This window comes from Lissotriton helveticus, chromosome 2_1, assembly GCF_964261635.1.
Source record: "Lissotriton helveticus chromosome 2_1, aLisHel1.1, whole genome shotgun sequence".
Lineage (NCBI taxonomy): Eukaryota > Metazoa > Chordata > Amphibia > Caudata > Salamandridae > Lissotriton > Lissotriton helveticus.
This window is the reverse complement of record NC_136059.1, coordinates 122,298,693-122,322,900: the sequence shown is the minus strand read 5'-3', so window position 1 is coordinate 122,322,900 and position 24,208 is coordinate 122,298,693. Positions and strand designations below refer to the sequence as shown.

The following is a 24,208-nucleotide window of genomic DNA, read 5'->3' as shown; positions in this document are numbered from 1 at the left end:
AGTGGTGACCACCCGATATAATTCTCCTGCTGAGTTTTTCGCATGCTCGATTTGAGAAATGTAGTAACGACTTTTTTCAGCAACTATGAGTCTTTTATAGATGGCCAGGGCGTTTTTATAGGTCGTTTTATCTGCAGGACTATAATTGCGGCGCCAATGCCTTTCAAGATTCCTGCAGTGTTGTTTCTGCATCCGTAGGGTTTCATTGAACCATGGGGCTGATGGTATTTTCCTATTCCGATAGGAGGTTTTGATGGGGGCCAGCTTATTACAGGCCCTGTTTAAGTTCCTCAGATAGATGGAAGACGCTATAGTTGGGTCATGCTCATAAGGATTGTAATTTTCTTGCATCATCTCGGCTAGGTGAGCTAGATTGATGTTTTTCCAATCTCTATATGAATATTGAGAGGGGGCTGTGAATGTGGGTTTTGTAGGGTTAGTTTCTACAGTAAAGAGGATCGCTGCATGGTCTGTCCAAATGAGAGGGATAATTTGGGTAACAGTTACTAAGGGACTGTTGGTAAACAGACCATCTAGTGTGTGGCCTGTCTGGTGCGTGGGAGAAGTTATCAGTTGGGTCAGGCCAGCAGCTGCTAGGTCTGTCAGTAGCTGTGAAGTATCGTGATTGTTAAGAGCTTCAAGGTGAAAATTAAAGTCACCTAGTAATGTAAAATGAGAGGAGTCTGCAGCTGCTTCTATTAAGTTGCCTATATTGGCTAGGAACTTGGCTCTTGAGCCAGGCGGGCGATAAATTAACATGCCCTTAAAAGAAGATTTAGTCGAGAGGCATAGTGAAAAAAGGAGAGATTCGTATTCAGGACAGGCTAGGTGTTTCGTGGTGTGTTTAAAGTGGTCTTTATAAATTATCGCAATACCACCGCCCTTCTTTATTGGCCTATCCAGTCTACATACATTGAAGTTGGCGGGGGTGGCTGCTCTAAAGTCAGGTCCTGAGGCTTCATCACCCCAGGTCTCTGTAATGAACAGGAGATCGAATTTGTGCGCATCGATCAGGTCTGCGATTTCTAGTTTGTGTTTGGGGAGCGATCTGGCATTTATTAGCGCTGCTTGGACCAGTAAAGGGTTAGCTGTACCGGGTTTCAAGGATGTTTTAATGCAAGTTGGACATCGGATTGGGCCTAGGATGGAGTTGGAATATCCTAGGTGAGGGGGAACATGGGGTAGAGCTGCATTGTGCCTAAGTTCTAGTAAATCAGCAGTTGAGTATTTTAGTCTCACCGTATTCGTAGGTGGTCTTGCTAATTGTGCAGCAGGGGGGGTGGCCCCTGGCCCGTCCTCGGCGCGGACGAGCGCAGACGAGCTTGCCTTATGCGCGCCTTCGGCGCGCATTCGGCGCGCCCGCTGCGCTCGTCCGCTGCGCTTCCGGTCACAACACATGATTTATTGCCCTGCGTGTGCCATGGGAAGGGGGTGTGGTCAGCGCGTGTGGGCGTGTCCGCAGGATGAGGAAGGCGGCGTTGCCCTGGCAGCGGTGTACCGCGTCAGCCCTAATTCGGCTGGCCGGTATGTTGTTCCTCGAGTGAATGAGGGGAATTTAGCAGGTAAAATCAAATACACAGAGTAAAAACAGTGCTAACTCCCGGCTTCCGCCTCAGGAGTGAATTCTAAGAACGCTCGCTCGAAGTCAGCGCTCGCTCTAATAATCAGGTGAAATCAATAGTCAGATAAAATCAAATACACAGAGTAAAACAGTGCTAACTCCCGGCTTCCGCCTCAGGAGTGAATTCTAAGAACGCTCGCTCGTAGTCAGCGCTCGCTCTAATAGTCAGAGGGGGCGTGGTCAGCGCGTGTGGGCGTGTCCGCAGGAGGAGGAAGGCGGCGTTGCCCTGGCAGCGGTGTACCGCGTCAGCCCTAATTTGGCTGGCCGGTATGTTGTTCCTCGAGTGAATGAGGGGAATTTAGCAGGTAAAATCAAATACACAGAGTAAAAACAGTGCTAACTCCCGGCTTCCGCCTCAGGAGTGATTTCTAAGAACGCTCGCTCGAAGTCAGCGCTCGCTCTAATAATCAGGTGAAATCAATAGTCAGATAAAATCAAATACACAGAGTAAAACAGTGCTAACTCCCGGCTTCCGCCTCAGGAGTGAATTCTAAGAACGCTCGCTCGTAGTCAGCGCTCGCTCTAATAGTCAGAGGGGGCGTGGTCAGCGCGTGTGGGCGTGTCCGCAGGATGAGGAAGGCGGCGTTGCCCTGGCAGCGGTGTACCGCGTCAGCCCTAATTCGGCTGGCCGGTATGTTGTTCCTCGAGGCATGGCAAAAGAAGTAGTAAACCAGTCAGGAAGATCGAAACAATGACACCGGAACAAATCCTCACAGACAAAACATGCAGTATTACCAGTATGTGCCTAGCACGAGGTACACAAGGCGAGCGCGATGGTTGACTCCAAACAAAAATACTCTGAGTTCCCTGCTTGTCCACGCGCTCCACCAGAGGGTTGAATCGCGAGGACAAGCAGACACTACAAAATGTATAGGTGTTTTTTTATGGAAGACACGTTTTTTTCTCTTTGAATATTTTCACTGTCTAGGCATAAACATATCTGTTATGTTATGTTATGTTAGAGAGGCTTGTATAGCGCACAGCTGCCCCAGCCAAGGGGCGTCCTGGCGCGTTCAGCTACAAGATATGAGAGGCACAGTGACCGGAAACAAAGCAGCAGACAGAAATACCAAAGTTAGACTAATGGAAAGAGGAAAGTCTTGACAGCTTTTCTGAAAGCGAGTAATCAGTCTGTACCATGGATGAGCTCCGGCAAAGAGTTCCACAGCCTGGCTGCCAAATAGCGGAAGGAATGCCCTCCCGCCCGGCTGCGCTTAACCCGAGGGACAGCGACCAACTGCTGATCTGCCGACCGTAACCTGCGTTTGGGAACATACAGAGTGAGCAACTTGCTCAACAGACCAGGGTGGGCTGATTTCACAATTTTAAACGAGAGGCACAATGCCTGAAATTGAATCCTACTCTTCATAGGAAGCCGATGCAGTTTAGTTGTCAGCAGCAGAACAGAATCGTGGAAGGCCTACAAGCACTCTTGCGGCGGCATTTTGGACGCGTTGTAACCGACATATTTCGGCCTTATTAGCCCCAAGCAAAAGAGAGCTGGCATAGTCAAGGCATCAAAGAATAGTAGCCTGTATAACCATCTGACGTGTAGTAGGATAAAAAAAATTCAGAAGGGGCTTGAAACCCCGCAACAGGCTGAGACAGGTACCGGTAACTTTCTTAGTGTGATCCCGAAAGCTGAGGGAAGCGTCCATCCAGACCCCAAGATTTTTGACCAGGGTCGTAGGTGTGGAGGCTGCACCCACAACGGTTGGCCACCACTGCTCGTTCCAAACATTATTGTTCTTCCCATCCATTGAGTTGCAAACAGTTGGAAGCCATTCAGCGAGCCACAGCCGTCATCCCATCTCTAAACCTAGAGGCGTTAGGAGCAGAACCTTCCGCCAAGGTGACAACCAACCGTGTATCGTCGGCATATGAGACCATCACAAGATCCCATTGCCTAGCGACCGCAGCCAGGGGTTGGATATAAAGGTTAAACAAAACCGGGCTCAAAGCTGAGCCCTTGGGTACACCCTGGTCAATAGGCTGGGCTTGGGAAAGAAATGGAGGAGCGGACACTCTGAAAGATGTCTCGGTCAGAAAAGATCTGAACCATACCAGGGCTGACCTGGTCACACCAGCTTCCTCGAGCTGCTGTAGCAAGATGGTACGTGAGACCATGTCAAAGGCGGCACTAAGGTCTAACAGAATGAGTGCCGCACTTTGACCGTCATCGAGAATGGACCGCAGATGCTCAGAGGTGGCCAAAAGAGCAGTTTCCGTACTTTGTCCAGAGCGAAACCCATCTGAGAGACATCCAGGATATCATTGGATTGCAGGAATTGAGTGAGCATGTTATTAACATGTGCCTCTGCGACCTTCGCCGCCCAAGGGAGTAGGGAAATGGGCCTGAAATTTTCCGGCTTGGACGGGTCCAATGTGGGTTTCTTAAGGATGGGGGACACACAAGCCTGTTTCCAGAGAGCAGGTACAATAGCAGTGGAGAAAGAGGCATTGATTATATTATGGAGAGGGGCCTGAAAGAAGGAGAAGGACTCTCTAAATTGAGAAGGCCTTAAGGGGTCAGCAGGAGAGCCAGTTTTAATTTTACCGCTCAACCGGGTGAGCTCCTCCTGAGACAGATGAGGGATGGCTGACAGCGCCCGCTGCAGTCCAGTGCCTGAGGGCACAGGAATAGGACTGGAGGGGGCTGGAGGGAAGGAGTGATGGATGGCACGCACCTTTTCTACAAAAAAGGTGGCTAACTCATCACACTGCTGTGCCTATGATAAAGCAGGCCTCGAGACCTTCTTAGACCTGAGATCTTTAAGAATCTTGAAGATACATTTTGCTGGATTAGGGCTCAGCTTGATTTGGCTCGCATAGTAAACAGCCCGGGATTTACAAATGGCTTTATGGTACTGCTTGATAGTGGCGAGATAACCCAGTTTTTTCTCAGGATCATAGGGGCAGATGTATCATCACCATCATTTGCGATTCCCAAATAGCGATTTTTTAGAAATCGCTATTTGGGAATTGCAAATTGGGATGTATGTAGAAATTCGCTTTTTTTTTGTGATTTCTTAAAATTCCTTAATTGCGATTAGCAAATTGCTAATCGCAATTAAGGAATAATTTCCCATTCATTTCTAGAATGGGAAGTTATTCTCAATTTGCAAATCGCAAATTGAGAATAATTTCAAGGGTGCAGGGGTGTCCAAAGGACACCCTGTTGCACCCCTGAAATATGCATGGGTGCACATGTGGCGCACATACATGCCCTAAGGGCATGTATGTGCGTCACATGGTACAGTGAAAAATGCAAAAATTTGCATTTTCAAGGAATTCGCAACTTACCACCAACTATAAGTTGGTGGTAATTTGAGATTCCTTAAGGGCATTTTGCTAATTTTTTTTTGTTACATACATTGCATTCAAGGAATCGCAAAATTTGCGATTCCTTAAATGCAATTGCAAAATAAGGAATCGCAAATTTTACGATTCCTTATTTTGCACCAGATTTTGCTTCATACATTCCATTTAGCAAATTCGCATTCGCAAAGGCCGAAATTCTGCGAATTTCGGCATTTGCGAAAGCGAATTTGCTTGATACATCTGGCCCATAGTCCCTTCTCCACTCACGTTCAGCTTTCTAACATATTTTTCTTAGTGCACTCAAAGAATCGGTGTACCAGGGGCTGGTGGTAGAGGGTCGCCCCTTGAACCATTTAGCAGGAATTAAGGAGTCAAGACCGTGTTTTATCCAGTCACAGGAAGTGCCATAGTCAGATTCTGAGTCGGATAGCAGGCCCAGAGGCTTCCTGGCTAAAAAGTCATGGAACTCCTCGATTTTCAATTTACGCCAAGGACGTTTGAAGACCATTTTTACAGAATCATTTTAACAAGGCTCTGTGAGCGGAGCAGACATGACAACCAAAGCGTGGTCAGTCCAACCCATGGGAATAGGCAAATCCACCTTGTATGACTGAATATTTGAAAATATGGGGTCCAACAAGTGTCCTGCAATATGGGTGGGACCGCATACCTATTGATTCAGCTGAAAAGCTGCCATATCGGCAATGCAACTGCAAATTTCACTATCGTGTATTAAATCAAAATATACATTCAGGTCCCCAAAAATACTAAAATTGGCCGGACACACAACAAGCGAGCTAATTCTTTCCAGGAGCGCATTTTTAAACTTGGCTGCCAGCCCAGGGGGCCGATATATCAGGAGTCCTGAGAGGGTAAGGTGGGGGCTCACGGAAATCCTAAAACAGGCACACTCACAGCCTTCAATGGGTTCCTTAGTGAACAAGCAGGAGTAACATGATTTAAAGATGACTGCAATGCCCCCTCCTCTGGATACCCTATTGACCGTGCAAATAGAGTATCCGGTAGGTAAGGCTAAATTTGGCTCCGCTACCAGATCCTCATTAAGTCAAGTTTCACACACAAAAAACACATCAGGGACTTCCTCAGTGATAAGATTGTGAATTTCCAGGTGATATTTAGCCAACGACCTCACATTAAGCTGTAACATTTTCAGCCCAATCTGAGGCTGGGTAACAACAAGCCGGGCATCTAGTAGAGTCTTCCCCCAAGTTAAGTACACTTCCTCCACAGCAAACAGACCCCAAATTAATAATCAAGAGTTCTTCCCTACCGTAAGAGTGCAAACCAAGCAGCTTCCGACCATGGGTACTGGCGAGAGGCGACGTACAGGCGCGGACGGGCGCAGACGGGCTGTCCTTCGGCGTGCCGCCGGCGATCCCGCACCATAGCCCCCTTAAGAAAAAGTGTTCAAACAGCTAGACCGCCGACCGAATTGACGGCCAGCTGAAGAACCGGTAGTGAGGACTTCCGCGAAAACGTTCAGGACGTCCTCCACAACAATCAGCCTAAATGGCTGCGGTGGACCGGGGTGTCTGGAGCAAAATAAAAAATGAACAAAGTAAGGTGTAGATAGCTCCAGGCAGGTACGATTGAAAATTACGGGTACAAATTTTGCATGACATGAAGTGCACGCAATAGAGGACAAAAGATGGCAAGTTTAAAAACAAAGGTAAAGATGTCAAACAGACCTCACACGTAGCAGTAGGAGCACAATCAAACAGCTGATTAAATACTGTGGATGCTGGGGGAAGTTCAAACAGCTAGACCGCTGACCGAAATGGCGGCTAGCCTAAGAACTGGAAGTGAGGACTACCCCGAAAGCGTTCGGGATGCTAGAGAGAAATAGAGCGCTGAACCCAAGGTCAATGCAATTATGAGTCATGCATGGCTTATACAAATGTTGTTGGTAAATATGTAAACATTTCTAAACTCTCAGCTCTTTAATTCTTTTTTTTCAACAGACACCTTTCAGACTATCCATGCCTTTTGAGGTTCCACCAGGCAAAGCAGTAACACTGAAAGCGACGTTGCAAAAAGCCACAATGAAGGTACCTTACATTGCCAAAGTTCGCACCATGATTGGCAACAATTCAACCATCTCCGGTACATTAACAGGGGTCGGTTACTACAATCTGCAGATTGAACAGGCAGAAGAATGAGAAGCACACCTGCCAAGGCTGAAAAAACATGGTTATTACCTGAATAAAATTGATTTAGAGAAGTTACTGAGTGTTTTCTAATTTGGCACATTTTAGCATTTAATATAAAGTAGCATTTTAATGAAGATATTCTTACATTTTATGATCTGTGATTCTGCATTTTCTTTATTTCCTCGCAAACAGTCGAGATACTGTCTAAATCGTTAATACAGTCATTCTGACAGCATCAATTCCCCAGAACATCTTCTCGAACGTTCCCATTTTGAAACCATGATTACTGATATTGTTGGTGGTGTTTAAATACCAGGAAAATTGTAAGATCCATATTTACTGCAATATTGCCCAATACATTTTTGATGTTGATAACAGAATGTAAAATAAATTAAATACAAATTACTGACAGTTCTCCTTTCTTAAAATTGATGGTTGACTGGTGAGCCGGTATGCTATGTTGTCACAATGCGGCTTGTGGGTGAGGGGTATCACTCTGCCCAGTGCTCAGAGGGCATGCAGATCTGCAAATCTTTGATTATCCTGCCTAATTAAAAGGGCAGTCAGAGGTTTAGAAAAAAATATCTATTTCTCCAAGCGGCAACTCGAGAAAGAACAAATGTCACTTAAAAAAATATCAGCTGGGCCCTAGTAAACCTTCAGAAGAATTTGTGGAGCGAGATAGCTGCCTCAGCATGAATATATCACAAAAGCAGTTTAAGCCTGTTAAAAATATGCTCCATTTTACTCTGTTCAGTTGATACAAACCACATGTGATTCTTACTTCTTTGATTTAGGGTACCCTACCTTACCACTGTTTAGCACCATTGTTTGGAGCTTTATTAGTATTATTATTTAATTTTATAAGGCGTACAGCTACCCGGGGGTTTCCCGGCACCATTGGACACAAGCAGAAAGAGAATAATCTATTAATTGAATAACCACATTATTAGACCTTTACGAAAGTTCATCTAGATGGTTTCATTCCGAAGTGACGTGGGGAGAGAAATCCACAGTAAAGGGCCCAGGTAATAAAAAGAGCGGCTATCCACACCCTACGCGACAGTCTGAACCTTGGGACAGAAAATTTGGCCTGAGTAGAGGATCGAAGAAGGCGCAGGTAGGGATGGGCTAAGGCACTCAGATACTGTGGTGCTGTGCCCGATTAGATTTTATGCATATAACTCCGGGCCTTGAATTTTATGCAGTTCTCCACTCTAAGCCAATGAAGGTCGAAGAGCGAGCTTGAGATGGAGGCCCTTCTAGGCACCTGGCAAAGCAGTCTGGCCACAGATTTCTGTACTATCTGCAGTTTTAAAATCCCCTCCTTATTGGCTCCTAAATACAGTATGTTGCCATGGTCCAGTCTGGAAGTAATACGGGCCTGGAGCATTGTTCTTTGCGTGTGACCAGGCAACATCCACAGTCTTTTTTTTGCCATTTTAGGATGGTGAAGCAGGTTGATGCAACCTTTACTGCTTTCTGCCTCATTGATAGCTGGTCATCAATGATTAGGCCTAGATTGCGGACCATCTGCACCGGTTGTGGAAGAGCCCCCTTTTGAGGAGGTCAGTGCTGGGGGCCCCAAAGATCTTTGTTTTCCCCAAGAATAAATACTTTAGTTTTTCCACCTTTAAGTTTTAGCAGGTTGGCATTCACCCAACCTGCTATGTTTTGCAGCCCTCCATGGAGAGATGATTCCTTAGATGCCTCATTGGTGGAAAGGAGGAAGATTAGATGAATGTCATCAGCGTAAGAAAAAAAAAGACAAATCAGCCTCTTCAGCTTTGTGGCCAGAGGTCTGACATAGAAAGTAAATAAATATAAGCTGAGTATAGAGCCCTGCGGTACTCCATAAGGACAAGCATGGGGCTTAGAACTTGCTGACGGGGAAAATACCTGAAAAATACAATCGGTCAAAAAATCAGTGAGCCATGTGAGTGTTGTCCCGACAACGCCCAAAGATTATAAAGCTTTTATTAGGGTGGTGTGTGACACAGTGTCGAAGACAGCACTCAAATCAAGCAGTATGAGTGCCACAGTTTCACCCATCTCAAGGCGTTGACACAAAGTTTCTGTAACTTTCAAAAGTGTGGTTTCGATAGAGAACCCAACTCTAAAGCCAGACTTGGGCATGTGATCACTTTCCAACAGTACCTCAAATGTGGAATCAATAACAAACTTAGTCAAGCACATCTTTTTGAGAATGTGAAAAATGCATACAAATAATTGGTTGTCAACCTTCCCTCTTTTGACTGGAATATGGTGCCCAAACCTGCTTCAATGTATAACTTGCTTGTAGCAGGCAGTGAATGGGATCAGCTGCTTTGTTGTGGCCTCTGTGTGGGTAGTGATGTGGAGAAAGACAATAGCAGGTGAAGTGAGAATTGGAGGGAGCAATTGGGTTACCCCGTATTGCAGAAGCTGGCCTGGTGGGTGCTGCTTCCTGCACCCCAACTAGCACTCAACATTGATGGTATTTGCAGACTCTGTCATTGTGGCCACAGAAACTGTGACAGCTATAATAGTCCAGAAAAATATGTCTACATGGATACCACTACAGGACACTTGGAATGAGAGCCATGAATTTAACCACACACCTTAAACTACTGAAAGCACACTCCAATATGATGTGATTCCTTTTACTAAACATGGCTCAAATATCCTTGCTCCCATAGGCTGCACCACACAGCACATCAATTCTGCATAAAAAGTGATGAGGTCTTGCATCAACCATAAATCCTCCCAGTCCTGCAACCCAGGCAAGAACACCAAGCTCAACTACATGGAGCTGCTGCCTGAAATTCCATTTCAAACTTTCAGCAACATAGTCTGCTACATTTCATCTCATGTGTATGCCTTCTGGACAGTACAAGGACTTCCTCACCATCTCAGCCATGAAAAATGTCACCATCACCCTTATCCGAGACTTTAACTTCTCAGACAACTCAAGAATGAAAATAATCCTCATTCACCCAATTCACTCAATTTGCTTCACAGTGTCACCCAACCAAGTACATCCAAAACTTTTGGTTTGTGTGAGAAACCTGGGCTTTTTGCAGTGTTCCCCTACTTGTTACCCCCATTTTGGCTACTAGATGCTGGGTTTCTGACTCTGATTGTGCCCAAGGCTCTGCTAATCAGACCCAGGAATTAAACTCTGATTAAAAGTGCATGGTAATTAGGTGCAATTAGAATTGGTACTGACAACCTACCTCTCAGTCCCTAGGATATGATATGGCATGGAGGTTTAGAGGCCCAGCAGATTTAATGCGCTTAAGTATTTACTGTTGTGTGGCCTGCTGCCAAATTTAAAAGTCTGCCCTGCTTTGCAGGCTGATTTTTAAATTAAATTATAAGCAAATTTGACTTTGTAGTTAAAGGTCATTCCAAAGTCTTAAACTACCTTAGGTTTACATACAAGTCACACCTAAGGTCTCCCCTAGGTGCCTCAGGGGCAGTGGGCCTTGTAACAATAAGCAGGGACATTATAAAATATATTGTATATGCCCTAGTGAGGGAAAAACTCCCAATTGTGTTTTTCCACATTGTAGAACATTGACTCTATAGGCTAACACAGGAATACTGTAATAAAGTATAACTATTGATAGAAGGGAGCTAAATATATACTTATAAGTATTACAAAGATAGAATAAATGTAACAACTTGCCAAGGTTAAATTTATTATAACTTTCACAGAAAAGAAGTTATAGAACTTGCTTTTCTGATTAACTAAAATTCAGCCTTTCCGCAGACTCTCTTGAGAGGCCTGTGTTTGACAGGCTGAGCCAAGCAACCCTGATGAGGTGTGACGTGGCCTGCATAGAGACATAGGACATCTGGTGGGAAAAGATTTGCAGCTGCAGAGCTAAAGGTAGGATGGGGTTGAAGTAGCCAAACTGGTCTTTAAAAGAGGGAATGACAGTTAGAACAGGACACAGGCTCACCCCACATCCTGCACCCCAAGCTAGACCGGAGCCCCAGTAATTGAATTACCTAAGGGCATGAAAAGCTAATGTTAAGGAAACGTAGGCACACCAGTGAGTTGGTGTAGCCAGATCTTAAGCACCAGAAGAGAATTTCTCCATTTTGAATTTGTATTAGAGATACCTGGTGGGCTAGTTGGACCCCAGGGATCTGCAGGATTTAAAGGGACTTAATCCCTCAACTTAAAACTAGCCACGTGGCATGTTTGCAAAGTGGTGAAGGCAAGGGGCAGGGCCTGATGGGGCCTGATGTGACAAGTGTGCAAACGCGCTCCATGGCATGTTTTAAGTTAGGGGATTAAGTCTCATTGTATCCTGAGGGTCCCTGGGGGCCAACTAGCCTACCAGGTATCTTCAGTAAGCCCCACAGAGCTGTGTTGCAGAGAGGTGTAAAAAGGGGCGTGGCCTTGGACCATCTCTCTGCAACGCACCTCTTTGACGCTTACTGGAGGTACCTGCTGGGCTGTTGGCCCCCAGGGACCCTCATGATTCAAGATGAATTAATCCCCCAACTTAAAACCTGCCAGGGGACCAGTTTGCACAGAGGTGAAGAGAGGGGGGCAGGACTGATGTGACATGTGTGTACTTATCCTATCACTCTGACAAAACCCAAGCACTTATAAATTAACCATGCATTCTCCTCGCAGTAGTCAAGTTAAAGTCAAGTTAAAATTTATATAGCGCACTACATACCCAGAGGGTCTCAAGGCGCTTGAGGAAGGGGGGGGGTTTACTTATCGAATATCCAGCAGTACTTTAATCATCCAGTCAGTACCCATGCACTTGTGCAATGACCCATACACAAACTCATGCACTGCTACAATGCCCTGAGCACTACCCATGTAGTCCAGTCATTGCCCTGTCAGTACACATGCACTCATTAAATCACCCAGCCAGCATGTACTTATCCAATCACTCCACCAAACCCAAGCACGTATAAATTAACCATGCACTCTCCTTGCAGTACTCTAATCATCCAGTCACTTTCCATGTAGTCATGCAATGATCCAGGCACTAACACATGCACTGCTACAATCCCTGTGTACTACCCATGCAGTCCTCTAACCATCTACAAGCTTCTCATTTGCTGCTTCAATTCTCCTGGTAGTACCCATGCAGTCCAGCAATCACCCTGTCACTCCCTGTGCAGTCCTCCAGTCATCCAGCCACTATCATGTACTAATCCAAACACTCCGCCAATACCCAAGCACTTATAAATTCACTCAGGCACTCTCCTTGCAGTATTCTCAACTTTCAGTCAGTAGCTATGCACTCAAGCAATGATCCGGGCACTAACTGATCACTGTTACAATCCCATATGCCCTACCCATACAGTACTGTACACCCATGTACCCACTTCTCATTTGCTCCTTCAATTCCCTAGGTAGTACCCATACAGTCCCGCAATCACACTGTCACTTCCTGTGCACTCCTCTAGTCACCCAACCTCTACCATATACTAATCGAAACACTCCTCTAATACTCAAGCACTTATAAATTTACCACATACTCTCCTTGCAGTACTCCAATTATCCACTCAGTATCCATGTACTCATGCAATGACCCAGTCACTAACACATGCACCGCTGCAATACCTTGAGGACTACATATGCATTACAGTAATCTCCATGGTACAACCTATGCAGTCCTCCGATCACCCAGCCAATCCTATGTGCTTATCCGATCACTGTGCCAAAACCCAAGCACTTATAAAATCACCATGCAATCTCCTTGTAGCACTCTAATCATCCAGCCACTACTCATGTACTCATGTAATGATCCAGGCATTGGCTCATGGGAAATACAGAGGAGGTCATGCTAATCACAGGGGTACCCCAACACATAGTGTTCCCTAGTTTATGCACTCTATTCTAAGTGTCTTTTAGCATAGCACTGGCTCTAGGCCTGGTCAGTAAAAGTCAGTTACCACCAGTACCCATCACCAAAAAGTTGGGGCACAGGAGGATTTTCTGCAAATCTTTTCTTCTTCCTGTACTTTTCTTTATCTTTTGGTAATTCTGTTGCCTCTTTCCGCATTTGTCTTGCTTCTTTCTGCACTTTTCTTCCTCTTTCTTCACATGTCCTACCTTTGTAGGCATAGTTAGAAATTAGCATTTAAAAAAGCTTAGGAATTCACTGAAAAAAAACATAGATTTCAAAGACGTTATAGTTAGAAATTAACATTTAAAAAACCTTTGAAATTCACTGAGAAAACCATAGGTTTCATGGTACCCCGCAATGGGGGCACAAGTTATAGTTAGGTCTACTAACTATACAGCCGAATTTCTATGGTTTTGTTCAAGTGAAATCTCCAACTAACTATAACGTCCCTGAAACCTATGGTTTTGTCAGTGAAATTCTAAGGTTTTTAGAATGCTAATTTCTAACTATAACATCCCTGAAAAATAAGGTTTTTTTCAGTGAATATATATATTAACTACTGGCGGTCATTAATCTTTCTGAAATTCTCCCCCAAAAAAGTATATCCAGGTCTGCTCCTATCTTGAAAGCTTGGGGGTGATTCATCAAGGAGGGGGCTGAGAAAAAATGGGGGTTCCAAAAGTAATTTTCTCCATGTTAATTTCCATGGGAAATTTTGCGAGGATCTACAGCTCGAACTGCTGAACGGAATTACCCCAAATTTGGCAGGAAGGTAGAGCTTGGTTCATAAAGCGACCTTTCTTTTAAATGGTTTAAATCCGTTCAGTAATTTTTGGGAAATTCAAAAAATAAGAGTGAAAAAATAATTTTCCCGTAGGAAACTTTGTGCAAGGCTACAGCCAAAAAAACTGAACGGAATCTACTCCACATTTGGCTGAAAGGTAGTGTTTGGGCCAGAAAGCAACCTTTTTAAAAATAGTGTAACTCCATTCGGTAGTTGCTGAGAAATTCAAAAAATAAAAGTTTTGATATCTGGGGGGAGCCTACCTCGTATGCTCGAGCTTCACTGTGATTGGCTGCTAGCACTTCAAACCAGGAAGTGTTCTCAAACATCTTGTGGCTCTGTAGAAGAGTGTCACCTGAAAACAGAGAAACAAAGGTATGAAATAAGAGAAGGGGGTAGGGTAGAAAAACCTTGACCCCCTAGGTTTGCTCAGGGGGTTACAGAAAGACCCCAAGGCCCAAAAAATCATTAAAAAAAAAACATCACAAATTAGCACTGGGGTCGCGGGTTCTCACGTTTCATTGTAATGCGGCCCTTGGGTGGGCTAGGTTCCGGGGGTATTTCCTAAAAAATAATAGATGGGGCTCTCAGGGGTTGCGGGGGTCTGCGCAGCCCGGGGCTTCACTTTTGTTGGGAGGGGGATTGTGTGGACCCCTGTGGAGTCTTCTATGTGCTTGTAACCTTGGTGTTGTATGACAAATCTTTATGAAATTATCTAAAAAAATTCTCCCCCTGTGCTAGCCGGATCACAGCTGTCACTCTGCGAAGCAATATTGGGAATATAAGGCAGCTCTGAAAAGAGCCATGTGTTTATTAGTTGGAGCTAAATAAAAGGGCGGATGCACAGCTTCAGGGTATTCAGAAAAACTCGATTTCCCTGGTCTGTGAAGTGTACTCCATCACTTCTGTAGGTATCAGCCATATCAAAACATATGTTGTTGTTCTTGATCGACCCCATTCTATGGTCTCTGAGGTATGCAGAGACAGCTTTGTTGACATTCTTCCTAGATTTTTCAATCTAAGGACAAAATTGGTTTGACCATTTCCACTTCTGTCTTGGACATATATTGAAATATTCAAAGACAGTTTGAGGCAAAAGCAACATCAATTGCCGAAAGTTGTCCCTCATTAGCATTTCCAAATTCACCCCAGTCAATTTGCCTAGGTCGTTTCCACCACAGTGCACAATCATAAGGTCAGCATGTTGGAGATGCAAACAGGTTTTAACCAAAGGCAACAATTAGTGCCATTTCAATCTTCCCTGTCCAAAACATTTAATGTCCACATTTCTCTGTTCTGCATACCTCCTGCACCAGAAAACATAGCTATGTCCTATGATCCACACTATCACTTTGAAGGTATGGCTGGGCGGAATGGATAGATGTCTGTAGCTCATGCAGTCCAATCGTAGAATTAGAGACATGTTTAAAGATGGGGAACTACTTTTTTTTGCCATACAAAATGATACCTGATATTGGAGATGAAAAACATCGTTTTTTAAAAGTAGGGTGCACATTCGTTTTGTGGAAAAGCATCTTTGTGATTGGTTAAGAAAAAGCAGTTTCAACATGGAGTACATATCATAGGATAAAATTTGCTCAACTCAACCACACCTGCTACTAGCATTTTGAAGGAACTGTTCAAAAAAAAATTGTGAACTTTTAACCTGCACGTGCAGTAGAATGTTCTAGAAAGTGTGTTGATAGAACATGTTGCACTTCTGACTTCTATGTGTCCTTGAATATAAAAAAAAAACTGTTTATATGGAAAATTTAAAAAAAAAAACAATAGAGAGGAGTTTTGAAACGTAAAAGAATCAAGGAACTAATCTAATTTGTTCATCACATGTATTTATGTGAGGAGCAACACAATAACAGACACAACAGCACCAGGAAGAGGAAGAAGCATGGAGCGAGTGAAGGGGGATATGGGCACAATGGCAACATGCACAATTATGTACATCACAACTATAGACAAACCATGGTCAAAATGAAACACACCAACAAGGAGCACAAGTCACACAGCCCACCAACATTTCACCACAGAACGAGCATAGAAGTGAAAACCAGACTGCCTGAAAGGTAGAAGGGTGAACAAAAACTCACATGAATGGACATCTCACACATATTACAGCACACACACATACGAAGCAGAGTACATCAACATCCAACACAATGTTGTCTAAACACAAACATTCGCATGGATAAGCGTCTGAAAGTGTTAGTATGAAAGAGGCACATGAGTACGCATAGGTACAAAGCTACAGTCTGGATGTGGTAGCAATTCACATATGGCAGGAGCAAGAGACTGCGTGACACACACATTGGCATGCAAATCAAGACACAACCCATTCGGAGACAAGTGAAAATGTGGAAACTTTATAAAAAAAAGTGTGTGTCAGTACGGCAAGAGTAGTGCCACAATATGTAGACAAATGCAGCAGCATGCCTGAATATGGAACGTAGGAAAACTTCCATGTTCACCTCATTGTAGTCCATCACCAACACATGTCAGTGTCAAGCAGCGTTGGTTATCTGTGCCTCTGACATAATTGGACGCCAATGCAGCCATGTCCACTGTTGTTTTGGGACATGTGACCAGATTTACAATGTGCAATAATGTGACAGGACACGTGCAATGTGGCACATCGAGTCTTGGATGAAGGTACCTTGTCACTTGTCCATGAACACAAGTGCAGCTATGTAAGCCACTATCTCTAATGAGTGATGGGTGGCCACAATATTCGAAATGTCGTAGACGTAATAAATCAGGTGGCCGGGACAGATGTGCTGACTCCAAACACTGTACCCAATGTTCACCAATGCAGAATCGGAAAGTGGGTCAATTTGGTCACTGCTTACTACAACATGTTAGTAATAGCATTTAGGGGAGAGGAGTTGGCCTAACGGCTAGGGCGCTCGACCTCGGACCTGGAGGAACTGGGTTCGAGTCTCGGTAACGACGCCAAAACCTCCTGTGATTCTGGGCAAATCACTTAATCTCCCCGTGCCTAAAATGAAAGTAACTGGAAAACGTAAAAATGTAACGTAACTGAAAAAATATGTAAAGCGCTCTGATACCTGATTCGGTTCGGGTCTAGTTCGCGCTATATAAAACTCTGCAAAAAAAAACAAAAAAACATGTGCAATCTCCCAGGCCCTGTTCCCAACATGCATGCCAAACATCCATGCATGCCATAACCGGGCATCATAATGACACTCCTGGTTGTGGGCCAACGAGGGGCGCACACATCCACCATAATCCATGTCAGCTACCCACTCGTTAGAGAGGCACAAGTCCATGCACCACTCGGGTAGGCATGTGTGACATTGCAATACAGGTTGAACGCAGGTGACGTCTGCAATGCGGAAGCTCAGCCGGTAAGTGATTTGCAGTACTGCCAAAGGCAGTGCACCCAGGACATGCAGCAGACGTGCAAGGTATAGGTGGACGTGAATGGAGTTGACCATGTGTTCGGGATGCCCTGCCATTGCGTCAGTGGCTCTCCTTGTAGCTGCACTGGCTTGCCGTGTGCCAATGTTGTGGATGAAATGGCACAGCTTGGTGCAATGAGCCGGGTGTTTGTGCACTGGGTGCAGGGCAGGGGTGTGGTGGGAGTATGTGTGAAGGCCATTTCACGCACTCTACCTACTGCGAAGGACTTTTGAGTGTAGGGGCACATCATACCATGTATCCCCAGGCCCAGAGGCACAAGGGGGCCCTGTAGGGCCTCCTATTTTCTCACTGCCATACTTTTCACGTCGGGCTCACTGCTGTGAGGTGGGCAGAAACAAGTATTATGTTTGGCGATCCCGCAGCGGCGGCTGTGAGGTGGGCAGAAACAAGTATTATGTTTGGCGATCCCGCAGCGGCACTGTCAAGCACATTGCAGCCTCCGGGCCACCTCTGAAGATTGCAGATCCCCAGTGGCTGCGGCAGTCCACTCATGGCCCCATTGCCACACTCGTAAAGCAACAGTCGGACCACTGGAGCGGCAGTCCTTGACTGCCACCACACCTTCACTACAGGTTTAAGGGTCCTACGGACAGCCTAACTTATAATCAGCCCAAAATGGCAGAGAGGCTTCTTAGTTCATTACTTCACAGAAAGGCACACAATTGATATCGCACATGGATTACATATACAACTCGTACGTTTTTATTGTAATATGGTTTAAAACCTGGTTACTCACCACATAAATGTGTAATAGACTTTGAACAGTCAAATATGCTAACACTATCATAACTATACCTACACATACCCATACCAGTCTGCTATTACCAGTTCAGCCAAAGCTTTTGGAGTCAAACATCTGCACTAAGGGGGTTATCTACATGAGACCTGTGCCACCAGATCATCACTTTTTTGATGCTTCAGTGGCACAGGCCTGCCATTCAGGTCTATGAGGTGACGTAAAGCTACCCTGCATGGCTTTGCTTGGCCTCACTGATGTGAAGTAAGGTAAGGAAGCGCAAAGCACTGCATTACCGTACTCTGCTTCAAGGAGGCGCTCCACGGTCATTGTGGTGGGTGTTCCTATGAAACATCCATGGATTTTGCTGCTGCCCCAGATTTAAATAATGAGGTAAACTTGGGGCAGCGCCTTAACCTTATGCCTCCCAGAGCAGGCATAACGAGGAAAAATATTGTCATTTCTCCTTGTTCTTTCCTCTTTCCATGTGTGTTGCTTTCCCCTTCACATGGCGGCCTCTGTTGGGGCCCATGGCGATACCCATGAGACCCCTCTTCCCAAACATGCACTGTGTGGCAGGCACCATGGGATGCCCACCACAAGGTGTACGGTCTTCCAGAACCTCTGCTTTTTTCAATGCAAGCCTGTGTCATCGGTTGGAACACAGGCTCCCATTGAAGTCAATGGAAGTCTGACTGAGCAGTGTTCAGAAACATCGTAATTGGTAGGTTGGACCCCCCGAACCCTAGCTGGTCATAAATGATTCCAAAAAGGAGCTGGGTGTACTTCTTTTATGACCGACATCGAAATGAGGCCCATAATGTGCAAGAATATGTTTGCAAATTGTATGTTTTGCAACAGTACTAATCACAACTGTAAAAACAATATTATTTAGCACAATATTTTAGAAATTACAATAGTTCAGTAATGATGTTCTTGTATAATGATATTACATTTTCAATATTCTCTCCAAAGGTTGATGTGTTCAAATACTTTATGGCAAACATAGATTTTATAGATCAAAACCTTTTTATTGAAATTTTTCATGAAACAAGTAATTCATAAAATAATCCAAAAAGTTGGCATGGCTGTCTTACTAAACTTAAAAGTAATAGGCAGAGGTGTATGTGGTATCCTGCGGGTATCACATTCTTACATAGAACTTTTATATGTCATGTTAGAAAGCTTGGAGCATGAAGTCAGGACGTTCTATGTGATGATTTGTAAGTAAACTAGGACAGTTATTCTACAGCTGACCTGCTAGTTGATGGATGAGATTCTCTATGCCTTAAATTTAAGAAGAAACTTACCAACCTGTTTCCAGTCTTTAATTGGACCTACTTCACTGGCATAGTCGGCAGCGAAAGGAATCTCAACACAGAAGATGGGTGAGGAGCATTTTCTGATTTAGAGACATAACTTGGATTTTAATATGTTTGAATAAGGCAAGGGATTGGGAGCATCGCCGCATGAATACCCTAGGAGTTGTTTTATATACCTTGATGAATTATTGAATTTCGATGCAGGCTCATCCTGTGTGGTATTTTCAAGTTATGCTTCTCATGCTTAAAGAAAAGTGGAATTCCCATCTCGAAGACTAGCAAAGGTTAAGTCATTCTGGCACTGTACCTTGAGATGTAGCTAAGTAAAACCGAAAGGTAAGAGGAGATGGGGAGAGGGAGAAGCGAGGGCCAGTATTCTGTTTTAGGTATGGACTGTGCGCACCAATCTAAGGATTCAGGTTGTGGATAATTATGTGGCTTGAAGGTGTGATTGCAGTGCAAAGACTTAGGCTAAATATGGGCAGTCTGATTGTTCGTTAATTGCGTAGAATTGTGATTATGAGAGTGAAAGGGAGAGTCACAGCCGAGTGTTGTGGTAATATATTGATGCGAGTGAGCAATTGTGCGCTCTGTATGTAGTAGAGGGTTCTATCTATATCTATACTACTATAATAAAGGAAGAACTTTCAGCTTGGAGGCGGGTAAACTCGGAAACCACAGCGCCAATCCACACACTCGATACACCGTTGGAATCGTCAGGGTGTGTAGATGGTTATAGGCTATATAAATAAAAAAATAAAAAAACGTTATTTAAAAAATGTACAGTAAAAAAAAGTAGTCCCTCCGAAGTAGCGCCGGCCGCGACGTACGTGCTCACGTCAGGAGCGTGGGGAGGAGCGGCGTCCAGGAGCGCAACGAGGAGCGGCGGACATGGCGCGGGGGAGGAGCGGTGACGTGAGGAGCAGCGGGCAGGCCAGCGGCGGTGCGAGCAGCGGACAGGCTGGAGGAGCGGCGGCTGGGGTAAGGGAGCGGCGGACATGGCGTGGGGAAGGAGCGCTGACGTGAGGAGCATCGGACAGGCCAGCGGCGATGCGAGCAGCGGACAGGCGGGAGGAGCGGCGGCTGAGGTAAGGGGACCCATGTCGGTGCAGGCGGGGGACGGGCTGGGCGGGGGCCCGGGCTGCAGGAGAGAAGAGAATGATCCCGTGTTTTTAAGGTTAAACAGCAATCAATAACACACCTCTAGGCCAAAAAGATTAGCTATGATGTAAGCTTTCCCAGCCAATGTACACTCTGTAGAACGGATTGGTCAGCTGTACACCTCTGCAAAGAAGTACAGACATATTTAAAGCAGTATATCAGCAGCTGACAGGCGGGAGGAGCGGTGGCTGAGGTAAGGGGACCCATGTCGGGGCAGGCGGGGGACGGGCCGGGCGGGGGCCGGGCTGCTGGACAATGTCGGGGCGGGCGGGGGTCGGGGAAGCCTGTTGCTCCCGGACAACGTCGGGACGGGCTGCTAGTATGAGTATATTTAAGGTGGTTTATTTATGGCAAAGTAATTGTCCAACGTGTCCCAGATAGGCTTAGAAGGAGACCTCCATGGAGAGTTTTGTAGAGAAGTATTGTCTGCGCCTCTCATGTGAGTGATCCACTTAATCCAGCAATTAAACAAGGTGCTGTGTGTATCTTTCTAATTATTTAGGACTATTATTGTTGCTGACGTACGTAGTAAGTCCACTAAAGCCCTATCTGCTGGGTTATCCAGGTTTGTGTCAAGAAATCCTGCAATCAGAGATGCAAGTTCTTTTTTCAGGTGGCAATTAAATAGACTTGATGAGAATAAGAACACTTTGTCCCAGAAGAGTGATAAGGATTTGCAGTGAAGAATGAGGTGAGCAGGGGCATAGCTAGCAGCCAACAGGAACGGCTGCACACTAGCAAGGCTCTATAGCCCTCACTGAATATCTTTCACAAATCCTGTTAATAATCCTATGTAATACCCTCGCACGAAGGAGACCCCGGCCCAACCGCAAGGGTGCTGTCTTGCGGGCAATTTCCGGCTTGGGAAGGTGACAGGCAGAGAAGACGTATAGGTGCGGCCGGTATACCAGCAACATGGCAGTGAACCCTTATCCAACTTGGTGATGCCGTGAGAGCAGTGGTATGCCGGACCTCACAGAATATGCAGGGGAGCCCTCCACCATATTCGGCGGTCACTGGACCCCAAAGGTGAGCCACCGCACGCACTGGATGAAGACTTCCAGTGATTTCTGTATGGACGAAGTGAGCCCCTCCAATCGGGCAGGCCGATTGGAACCCTAACAGAGAACCCGGCGTACAGGGCCTAGCGACCATCCTCACTGGCAACCTGGGAGCAGTGGAAAACTGATTAAGACCACAGCCGTGAGTACACTAGATGAGCCCTAACCCCGGGCATGGTCTCTGGAAGGCCTATGGGATGTGAGCGGCTGGACTAAATCCCGGAGCATGACAAAGAAGCAGCTGGCCTCACCCACAGGTAGATAGGGTTCCTTTTTGGGAGTACTGAAAATAGTGACTGCCAGTACAGGGACCGTCACCTGAAGCGGGGCTGCTGGATAGAGGTAAAGCGATACAAAAGGGGATGATGGACGGAGCGTTTGAACAAATCAAACACTCACCCCCAGTCAACTGATCTGGGTTTAATCCATCACCATTATTTAGTTCACTCAGCCACCACAGTTCGGACATGGCTATATGCAAATCAGTCTGACCCAGTGCCTTATGGGAACAGTCCAGCCCGAACTGCCAAGCCATGTCTTCCCTGGACCGGAAACAAGCATCCTGGGACCGGTTTCGGATTCATAATCCTCATCAGCCAGGCTATCTTGAATCCAGTGGCCAAGTGAACAAGGGACTCACGTCTGAGTATACCCTGCCACACTTAGGGCGAACAAAGAGATACAAAAGGGGATGATGGACGGAGCGTTTGAACAAATCAAACACTCACCCCCAGTCAACTGATCTGGGTTTAATCCATCACCATTCTTTAGTCCACTCAGCCACCCCAGTTCAGACATGGCTATATGCAAATCAGTCTGACCCTGTGCCTTATGGGAACAGTCCAGCCCGAACTGCCAAGCCATGTCTTCCCTGGACCGGAAACAAGCATATAGCCATGTCTGAACTGGGGTGGCTGAGTGAACTAAAGAATGGTGATGGATTAAACCCAGATCAGTTGACTGGGGGTGAGTGTTTAATTTATACAAACGCTCCGTCCATCATCCCCTTTTGTATTGGATAGAGGTAAAGGGCACAGCAGTATACCCCTACACAGTTAATGGCAGATTAGTGCCATAGTGTAACCCCGTACTTATGAAGGGAGTAATAAAAAGCCCGGGAAAAAGACACTGGCAGGATAAAACCCTTCTCTAATGGGTATCTGGCAAAGTTCTGAATCCCTTGGTATTGGTTCTTGTAACAGCGGGATAGAAAGCCATACTACCCTACAGGCAGCGAGGGTCACCTTTGGGGCAGAGAAGCCGGGGTCGCCACTTCCCCTATCCCGCCAGAGCCTAAGACAGACGGGGAAGGGAATGAGGAGGAGGCCTGAGCGGTCATGATTAGTATGTAGCAGGAACTATGAGAAGAATATATTTTCTTGCTTTGCACAATACTTTACTCTCCACCCTCTCTTCTACTAAGGGTAGTCAGAAGGCCAGGAAACCAGATAGGCCGCCGGAGGGTGGTAGCCCCCCTGGAGATTACTGGAACTGATCCCTGTCCGAGTGGGTATCATCCCCACCTTGCCGATAGAACATGGTGAGCGGGAGGGGGGCCAAGACAACGGCGCAAAAGAAACTGGCTAAATCGGACGCAAGAGTGAAAGAAGTGGAGGATGCCACAATGAATCTAAAAAAAGTCACTGCCTTGCTCAAACACAAGTTAGCCAACTACAAGAACAGCACACCAAAATGGAACAGCAGCTTAATGAGTATGAGGATAGGGCGCGCAGAAACAATGTGCGTATCCTAGAGGTACCGAGTGCTTAGAATGCCCTGCGACAGATTTAGTTGTTGAGGACCGAATTCTGAAACAGCTTCAACCAAAGAGACTCTTGCGCTACTTCTCTATTAAGCGTGCCCACTAAGTCCCAGGAGGGAGGCCTAAACCGGAAGCACTCCCATAACCGATCATACACAAATCTTTAATTTTAGAGACTGCCACATCATTCTTCATATTGCCCATGCCCACATACCAATCAAACTGGAAGATAGTGTGGTCACATTTTTCCCAGACTTTACCACAAAAGTCCAAAACCAATGTCGCAGCTTCCTTGCGGTCAAGCTTGCATTGCGAGAAAAAGACGTGAAGTACGCCATGCTTTTTCCAGCAAAACTCAGAGTAGAATCGGACGGCAAGGTATGGTTCTTCTCCTCCCCTGAAGATGCCTGGGATTGGCTGGAAGGCTGGTGCAGAGTGGAGAAACTGCACAAGGACAGGAATGGAGGACCCCGGACTAACAGGAGTGAACTTAACGCGGGGCAATGCGGTGATCCTGTCATGAAGGGCACAGACTCAACATCACGCAGCTGAAACACCTACACTTCTGGGGCGACATTACCGCACTTGCCACAGATAAGTGACTCTGATGTGGAACAGTGGTACTAGTAGTAACTCCTCTAATACACATTTTTGCGTATGGGACCCTGATGTCTTTACCCAATGTTAGGGAACTTGCTGCACGATGTGTTAGTAGTTAAATTACGAGAGGGGGCCGGGATCTGTCCTAAAACTTTTGCTTCAGTAATGTCACTTTTAGACTTAGGCTGGGGGTAGGGCTGTGAACCAAGCACCTTTTAAAAAAGGGAAGGGGCGACAGGCACTCTGCCTTGTTTTGGAGTGGGTAATTTGAAATCCGATGGCAGGGGGCAGGGAGGGGGGAGTTGTGGGAGGGGGCAGTAATGTTTTTTGTGTGTTCTCGAATCAC

General features: G+C 45.8%; 1 protein-coding gene across 1 annotated transcript in view; it reads left to right on the top strand.

Moving 5' to 3' along the window:
- LOC144817779 (uncharacterized) overlaps positions 1–7,518 on the top strand; it is a 130,616-nt gene extending 123,098 nt beyond the window's left edge. Inside the window, exon 4 of the mRNA XM_078674593.1 lies at positions 6,925–7,518. Coding sequence (XP_078530719.1) covers positions 6,925–7,122 — 198 coding nt within the window. The 3' untranslated portion in view covers positions 7,123–7,518. The remainder of the gene's footprint in view (positions 1–6,924) is intronic.
- Positions 7,519–24,208: the final 16,690 nt, after the last annotated feature.